General features: G+C 41.6%; 1 protein-coding gene across 1 annotated transcript in view; it reads right to left on the bottom strand.

Annotated features, from left to right (window-relative positions):
• The window catches only part of KIF1B (kinesin family member 1B), a 187,697-nt gene that overhangs the window by 73,286 nt on the left and 105,159 nt on the right, over positions 1-9,252 (bottom strand). Inside the window, exons 22-24 of the mRNA XM_011935843.1 lie at positions 8,846-9,024; positions 8,012-8,149; positions 6,250-6,502 (exon numbers count right to left, since the gene is read on the bottom strand). Of these exons, the coding sequence (XP_011791233.1) occupies positions 6,250-6,502; positions 8,012-8,149; positions 8,846-9,024 (570 nt within the window). The remainder of the gene's footprint in view (positions 1-6,249; positions 6,503-8,011; positions 8,150-8,845; positions 9,025-9,252) is intronic.

Genomic DNA, 9,252 nt, shown 5'->3' with positions numbered 1-9,252 from the left:
CTGGCTAATTTTTTTGTATTTTTAGTAGAGAGGGGTTTTCACTGTGTTAGCCAGGATGGTCTTGATCCCCTGACCTCACGATCCACCCGCCACAGCCTCCCAAAGTGTTGGGATTACAGGCATGAGCCACCACGCCTGGTCTATGGGTGTTTATTGTTATCTTATTTATTTATTTATTTATTTATTTATTTTGAGATGGAGTTTCGCTCTTATTGCCCAGGCTGGAGTGCAGTGGCGCAATCTCGGCTGACTGCAACCTCCACCTCCCGGGTTCAAGCAGTTCTCCTGCCTCAGCCTCCTGAGTAGCTGGGATTACAGGCATTTGACACCAAGCATGGCTAATTTTACATTTTTAGTAGAGACAGGATTTCTCCATGTTGGCCAGGCTGGTTTCAAACTCCTGACCTTAGGTGATCCTCCCACCTCAGCCTCCCAAAGTGCTGGGATTACAGGCGTGAGCCATCATGCCTGGCCATTCATTGTTACTTTCAGAAATGACTATTATTGTCTGGGCATGGTGGCTCATGACTGTAATCCCAGCACTTTGGGAGGCAGAATAGGTGGATCACCTAAGGCCAGGAGTTCGAGACCAGCCTGGCCAACACGGCAAAACACCATCTCTACTAAAAATACAAAAATTAGCCAGGCGTGGCGGCGTGCACCTGTTGTCCCAGCTACTCGAGAGGCTGAGGCAGGAGAATCGCTTGAACCCGGGAGGCAGAGGTTGTGGTGAGCCGAAATTGCACCACTGCACTCTAGCCTAGGTGACAGGGTGAGACTCTGTCTCAAAAAAAAGAAAAAGAAAGAAATGACTATTATCTTCAGGCAGGGTGACTGACAAGGTGAGGTCAGCAGACACATATGGACAGAGAAGCTCTGCAGCCAGAAATTTTTGAGTTCTAAGATTAGAGGAGACTCTGAATGGGCATCAAGACAAATGTTAAGGGCCAGGCATGGTGGCTCACGCCTGTAATCCCAGCACTTTGGGAGGCCCAGGTGGATGGGTCACCTGAGGTCAGGAGTTCGAGACCAGCCTGGCCAACATGGTGAAACCCCGTCTCTACTAAAAATACAAAAACTAGCCAGGCATGGTGGCAGGCGCCTATAATCCCAGCTACTTGGGGGGGCCAAGGCAGGAGAATCGTTTGAACCCGGGAGGCGGAGGTTGCAGTGAGCCAAGATTGCACCATTGCACTCCAGCTTGGAGGACAAGAGTGAGACTTTGTCTCAAAAAAAAAAAAAGAAAAAAGACAAACGTTAAGGGAGAAGATGACAGTTGATGCCTAAAAGGTTTGCTTTTGCTCCTAGAGTTCAAAACCTAATTCAGAAATGCATAAGAAAAAGGTAAATTATAGCGCTAACATTTTATATTTCAAGCAAACTAGCAAAGTCCTATCTTTGGTATTTTCTTCTTCTTTCATTATTTTGTAGCTATTACTTTTTTAAAAAGCAATAAAAACTGGTGGTCACAAAGCTAAAGAGTGTTCATTCCAATTAGTGAAAGGGAAATAGAATCTAGTTCCTAGTATGATTCTGGTCTTCCCATTTGGTATATGCTGATCTTCGAACATAAGACAAAAGACAAAGATAGACACTTGTATCAATAAATCAAACAAAACCAAGTGACACACACGCTTATCTGATGCTTTTCCTGCTCTGAAATCTATTTTAAAAAAAGAGAGGAGGAGGATGGACTGGGTATTTGGGATTTCAACTCAAAGTAATGAAAATTATGAAAACAGACATAATACATCACAGAAAAATACATGTTAATATGACTAGAGCATAAATGAAATGCAAATGAAAAATATAACAAAAATAACTGCAAATGAACACTAAATCAGATGAAATAATGCCACTTCCCTTTCAGTCTGCTCCAAAGCAGGAGAGAGAAATGCTAAGAAACAGAGAGTTGAAGCTCTGGTGTAAAAAAATGTAAGAATGAAAAGTTCTAAAAAGTTCTAAACAAAACCATCAAACAACTACTACTGCAACAGAATTTAAAAGACTAAGAATTTGGTGTAAGGTATCAAATGGATAATTTCACTTTCAAAGTCAATGCATACACAGATCACTCTCCTCTATTATGGGCACCCCAGCTAGACTTGTCCATTTCAAGGCCTGGGCCATTAAAGAGCCATTGCACATGTCCCCTGCCTGGAGTCCTCTCTGCACTTGATGCCTACACCTCATGCCTTTGATGTTTTGTGTTTTTTTTTGAGACTGGGTTTCACCACGTTGGCCAGGCTGGTGTCAAACTCCTGATCTCAGGTGATCCACTCACCTCAGCCTCCCAAAGTGCTGGGATTACAGGTGTAAGACACCACACCTGGCCTCATGCCTTTGATTTCACATCTTCAGGTCTTATTTCAAACACCACTTTCTCATAACAAGTCCCCCAATGTTATGTGATCTCCGGCAACACACACAACTGTTTCATCATTGCTATAAATTACATTTATTTGTGTAATTATTTTTTTTTTTTTTGAGACAGAGTCTCGCTCTGTCGCCCAGGCTGGAGTGCAGTGGCCGGATCTCAGCTCACTGCAAGCTCCGCCTCCCGGGTTTACGCCATTCTCCTGCCTCAGCCTCCCGAGTAGCTGGGACTACAGGCGCCCCCGCCACCTCGCCCGGCTAGTTTTTTGTATTTTTTAGTAGAGACAGGGTTTCACTGTGTTAGCCAGGATGGTCTCGATCTCCTGACCTCGTGATCCGCCCGTCTCGGCCTCCCAAAGTGCTGGGATTACCGGCTTGAGCCACCGCGCCCGGCCAACTTATTTGTGTAATTATTTAATTTATGTCTGTGTCATCCATCAGACTGTAAGTCTATGAGGGCAGGAACCATGTCTAGTTTTGCTCACCACTGTCTGCAGAGGGCTGGGCCACTCTATAAATATTTGGTAAGTGAACATTTATGGACATAAGGGAACAGGAAAATGATTTCTCTCTTATCTTTAAGTAGAAGTGGAAGCTTTTCCAGAAAAATGGGTTATACCAGAAGCAGAAAAGCAAAGCCATCCAACTTATACTAGGTTGATTTTTCAGAGCCACCTCATACTAGATATTAACTACACAGAACACATTTAGATTCCTAACTATATCTAATTTATTTCAAAAAATAGCTATTCAAAAGCAGGAGTCACTTTTTTTTTTTTTAAAGAAAGCTTATATTAAGCACACATTACATTAAAGCACTGTTTGCATACACACTAAAGATGAAATTGCCTGTCTGCCTATGGCAAAGGCTAGTCCATGTGTGGGAGCATTGAAGGCCATTATTACAGATTTCCCTTTTTAGATAATTCTGTAATTCTATGGCAGGGACATCAGCTCCATGACTATACAATCACACATTCACTAGACAGCACCTTGTCATGTTACCAGAATATAGCCCTTAGCTCCAAATCCATGCTATATAAACATTCTATTCTGAAGCTTTTTAAACAGAATTTTCATAATTACTCTGCATTTTTGAGAATCCTTATACTTTGACCTAGCAGACTGAAGGAGAACAGAGATGAGACAGGGGAAAATGTAAAAGATACATTAGCAGAAAGTTCAATGAAGTTACTTCAAAAAGGGAAACAAACTGGTCAACATAAAGATAAGAAAAATTAGCAAAATTACGGTGCTACTTATAGAAAGAATGTCAGTTAAGGTACTTAGAGAGATCACAGAATAATCATCTTTAACCCCCTTTTAACCCAGAAGACTAACTTAAATATTTTACATTTCATCTCAAATTATGATGGATGGTTCATAACATCCCAGCATGCCATAAGAGAATAGCTAAAGGGACAAGCTCTTTTCATGTGCAATATAAAGTTTTAGCAGAGGCAGTCATGGCTAAAAAACAAACTTACTAATGGAATTTCATAAGAAACTAATGTTTTTTTCCCCGTAGACGGAGTCTTTGCTCTGTTGCCCAGGCTGGAGTGCAGTGGCGTGATCTTGGCTCACTGCAACCTTTGCCTCCCGGGTTCAAGTGATTGTCCTGCCTCAGCCTCCCGAGTGGCTGGGATTACAGGCACAATCCACCATGCTTGGCTAATATTTGTATTCTTAGTAGAGACGAGGTTTCACCATGTTGTTCAGGCTGGTTTTGAACTCTTGACCTCATGATCTGCCCACCTCGGCCTCCCAAAGTGCTGGGATTATAGGTGTGAGCCACCGCACCCAGCCACAAACTAAAAATTTTACAAGTGAATTATATTTGAAATTATATGCCAATAGGGGAAATCCAATCTTGTGAATCACAAAAACAGGAAACTAGTTACTTTCCTTACACATACAATGACACTACACAACTGGGTGATGTTGCATTACTGTAAATTTTGTTTGTAGAAGAGAAATGTAGTCAAGGGCAAAAATGGAAAGCTATTCTTCACTTTACTGATTGTTATTATATTATTTCACTTCCTCCCCCAGTCCTTTCTTACAAGGTTAGAACCTGGGAATCTAAACAAATGGAAAAGTCAATTCCTAAGCCACAGCTCATAAGTATTTTATGTGAAAATCAAAATAGAGTTGATTGCTTTATACCTATACTTACATCTGATATGATTAAAAGAAATAAAACTATAAAACTAGAGACAAAACAATACATGTATCCTCAGTTAATTTCCACATTAAGCAGGATTGTCTTGAGTTTCCATACAACTTCTTCAAAATACAAATGCTTCTTAGTAGAAGTCTTAACCAGGATATTCATTTTTGCTAGTGTAGATGACAGAATATGAAAGCTGAAAAAGATCTTTATGGCTCTTTATTTCTACCTGTTACTCACTTTACACTTGAGAGCCCAAAAGGCTTCAGTTTAAGTTGCTTGTCCTAGTGACAGAGATGGCCTAGGACCCAAGATTTCTCCTGACAATTAGGTCAGCCTTCTCCCTCACTATGTTACGTAAGATGAAGCTGACTACTCTTCACTGCAATAGTATAGAACACAAGCGAACAGTTTTAGAAACTGTGTAATTAGCATTGGGACAAAGTTTATGGCCAGAAACTTTTTGGTTAATCCAATGGGTGCTCTATTGTTGAACTCATAATTTAAATTACCTCAGCATGAAAACTGGAGATGAACAAAGACACCAGTATTAGGAACATGTACATAGAGAGTTCTGCATCACTGACAGATGGATGCACAAACTGAGAGCCAGAGACAATGCCTCAGTTTGGTGAACTACTTTTAACACAAAGCAGTTTCATATAGCACCGAACAAATATTCATTGTTTTTTTTTTTTTTTTAGACAGAGTTTCGCTCTTGTCACCCAGGCTGGAGTGCAGTGGTGCAATCTTGGCTCACTGCAACCTTTGCCTCCCAGGTTCAAGTGATTCTCCCGCCTCAGCCTCCCAAGTAGCTGGGATTACAGGCACCTACCACCATACCCGGCTAATTTTTTGTGTTTTTAGTAGAAACAGGGTTTCACCACGTTGGGTAGGCTGGTCTCAAACTCTTGACCTCAGGTGATCCATCTGCCTTGGCCTCCCAAACTGCTGGATTACAGGCGTGACCCAAAGTGCTAGGATTACAAGGGTGAGCCACCGCGCCCGGCCAATATTCACTGTTGACGGGGTCAACAGATGATTTTCTGAGCTTTATCATTATAAACCCTATAGATTAAAATTTTGGCAGATGCCAAAGATCCGTAGACAGGCTCAGTGAAACTGGCCAAAGAAAGGCATCCATTTTAGGTAAAGGAGAAGCTTAACTTTCCTGATTCTTTTTAGGACTCAGTAGACTAAGCAAAAAATAAACTTTACTCCTGAATCTACTTTTGTCCTCTGACTCCTGCAGTACCACAAATTCTTCAGCCAAACCTTGGCCTCGTACTGCCCCCTCTCTCATGTTATCTCCATATGCTTTTCAATCACAATCCTTTAAAAAGGAAACATCTAGACCATAATACTATTCACTGAACCCACCACATTTGACTCTTAGCTTTACTTTCTCCTTTGGGGTTCCCTTCTTCAGAACAAAATTACTGGACAATTTAAGACAAGGTATCTTCCATGCAGTCTTCATATACTGCTGCGTATTGTGCTGAGCAGACTGAGGACCTCACACACAATGCCTGAGAACTGTCTCAGCCAGACCAGCACTGACAAAGAACTTGAAGTATTAGAGAACTTGAAAAAGAGCATTCATGAGTTGAATTGGCTAATGCAAGGTTATCCAAAACTGCGCAAGCAGGGAGGCCTTCGGAGCAAGAGCTGGTCCCTTTTCGCCTTTCTCACAATAACCTCACCAACCTTCCCACTAAAATGAACCAAGGGGATCGGTCGTAAAACGGGTCATGCCCGTCACTGAAGAGATCTGATCCCTCCTCCGTCCCTGCGTCAGAGCCGGCGTCATCCACGAATGCCTCATCATCAAAATCCTCCATCTCATCTTGCTGCTCGTCAGCCAGCTCAGTGATGTCGGAATCAGCCGTGGAAAAAGTGGGGGAGGGTGTGCGGTCGGCAAGGCGCTCATTCACACAGCCGTGGAAAATGGGGGAGCTAGACACCAGGTAAGACGCCAATTAACACAGCCAGGGAGAGAGGAATAGTTGGTTAAACAGGAAGCAATAGGTGCCAACAGGACAGAATCCACTGGGGAATCAACACAATAAAAGCAAACGGAAAAGCAAAAGGATAAAATAAGCATAAATCATTTGGGTCAGGTGAAAGGGAACAAGGGCAAGTTGAAACAGTTATGTAAGGACTGATCCTTAGAATAAGAAAAGCAAAGGAAACACGTGAGTAGACCATCCTAGGTAAATACTGTACTATATAACACGTTTACATTCTCCAGTTCACATAAAAGATCAGCATCCAGGCCTCCAAGGACCCACTCAACATCAAAGTGAAACAAGAAGGCTTTCAATCTTTACTGAAATGCTCACGTCATCTTGGAGCAGAAACCAAAATGGATGAAATGGTATATGGCAAAGCAGCACATGCTTTGCTAGGGTAGGTTGTGTTTGGCCAATTCATCTCTTAGAAAAACTACTTTGCTATCAGAGTAGAGTGGAAAAGATTTACTTCATTTCCACAGCACACTATGACTTCAGCAACTCCTTTTTACCCAGCCTCTTTAAAAACCATCACAGGGTTTTCGTTTCCTTTTTTTTTTTTTTTTTTGAGAGGGAGTCTCTCTCCGTTGCCCAGGCTGGAGTGCAGTGGCGCAATCAAGCTCCACTTCCCGGGTTCACGCCATTCTCCGGCCTCAGCCTCCTGAGTAGCTGGGACTACAGGCGTCCACCACTGCGCCCGGCTAATTTTTTGTATTTTTAGTAGAGACGGGGTTTCACCATATTAGCCAGGATGGTCTCGATCTCCTGACCTCATGATCCACCCGCCTCAGCCTCCCAAAGTGCTGGGATTACAGGCGTGAGCCACCGCGCCCGGCCCATCACAGGGTTTTCTGCAATTGAAAAAGCAATTCAAATTCTGAAATCATAGGCTCAAAACTTAAATTTCCCTGTTTTGAAAATTCGAAACCTCTAAGAACTTGACTCAATATGGACTCATAGAGGCACTATGTGTTTTCATTAAGTGCTGGAAATAATATATAAAAAATGAGGCTGAAGGGGACTACCAAGGTGCAATTCACCCTTGCAATGACTAAAGTGGGATGAATCGCTTTTCAAAAAAAGGAAGAACAAATCAGATCATGAAGAGATTGTGTCTGATAAAGTGTACTATGAATTTAAACTGTGTAGGATACAGGCATAAGTTTTCTTTTCCTTCTAAATTTATCTTAATTACAGAACACTTCGTAAGTTTAAAGTCAGGGAAGATTTAAATACTTTGGCTGAAAGTTTGAGACTCGAAACAAAAATGCCTGCTGAATATAACTGAAGGGAAATATACCAAATGATGCAGTGGTTGTGAGTGGGTAAGATTACAGACAAGGCCTTTTTACACTCCTTTTTTTCCTCTTAACTTTTTATATTATCTGCTCAGGTTTGTTGAATAAAACTATTCATTATTTTAAAAGAAGATATCAACAAAATCATCACATACCTCCCCACAAGTTTAAACCAGTGGAACCGATCATAGAAGGGATCGCTGCCAGTCACAGTGGTCTCGCTTTCGTCTTGGGCACTGGAGGCCATCTCCCCTGCCCTATCATACATCTCTCGCATCAAATCCAGCCTCTGCCTATTTAGTAAACACAAAGCACATTGGGTTAATATAATGAAATCGCATTAAACTTTCACTTTGGAAGCATCTTCCATTCAAGATTTTCTCAAAAAAAAAAAAAAAAGAAAGGAGTTGCACCACTATTTAATGTTACTTAAAAAGAATGAAGGCCAAAAGTACAGAAACCAACACTCAGTATCTAAAGTGTCTTGATTCTAGAGATAAGCCATCAAAAGTCAAGAATGGCCACCTATCCTCTACCGGGTGAAAAGTCATAAGGGGGAATACTGTAGATCAACTGTATGTGACACCTCAAATACACTGAGACAGGGGGAGGTATCTCATCATACTAAATATAAAAGAAGCTAGATTATAACTTCCATGTTTATTATTGATTATCCTGAGGTCCAGGATAGAAAAGATAAGTTTCAAATCTGAAACAGAAATATGATGAAACTGGAAAATTTAAAATTTAAAAGAGGGTCTATGGAGGGTAAACTTAAATATCTACAAATGTCAGAGGTGTGTGAGGAGTGCAATTTATTCACTTAAAAGAAAACGGATGGTAATACCATTGGCCAGCAACAGCGTTTAGAAAGTACAGGGAAGGAAGCAACGGTGTCCTCAGAGAGAGGAAAGTTGGAGGGAGCTCACTGGAGCAAGTCATTGTTATTTCCTAAATAAAACAATCAGCCTTTATGAATGTTTTCATACTTGAGTTTCTCCAAAGACCAATAGTGTGTTGCTCCATTCTTCAAATCCTGGACTTCTACTGCTACCACTGTGCGAGGGAAAGGCCTGTCCTCGTGAGTTTTTTCCATCTCAGTGGGAAGTAATTCAGGAGGCAGAGGGGAGTACAGTGTGTCAGTCAGCAGAACAAACTGAAACTGCACCTGAATGGAAAGAATAAACCATTGACAAATGGTTTTCAGCAAGCAAGCTTCAGAGATGAGACGATACGAACATGCCCAATGGCAAAGAGGTCAAATGTGCTGTATGTGCTCAACAAATAGCTTGTGACTAACTGAAAAATATGGCCACCTGTTAGCAGTCACAGGGAATAACCCTAACTTCAAATTAAGCTATTTAAGGACTTTGTTTTCCTAGCCTGGCAGTGTTTT

The sequence above is a fragment of the Colobus angolensis genome, unplaced genomic scaffold (genome assembly GCF_000951035.1).
Source record: "Colobus angolensis palliatus isolate OR3802 unplaced genomic scaffold, Cang.pa_1.0 Scaffold149, whole genome shotgun sequence".
In the NCBI taxonomy this organism is placed as follows: Eukaryota; Metazoa; Chordata; class Mammalia; order Primates; family Cercopithecidae; genus Colobus; species Colobus angolensis.
This window is presented reverse-complemented; position numbering and strand designations above follow the sequence as displayed.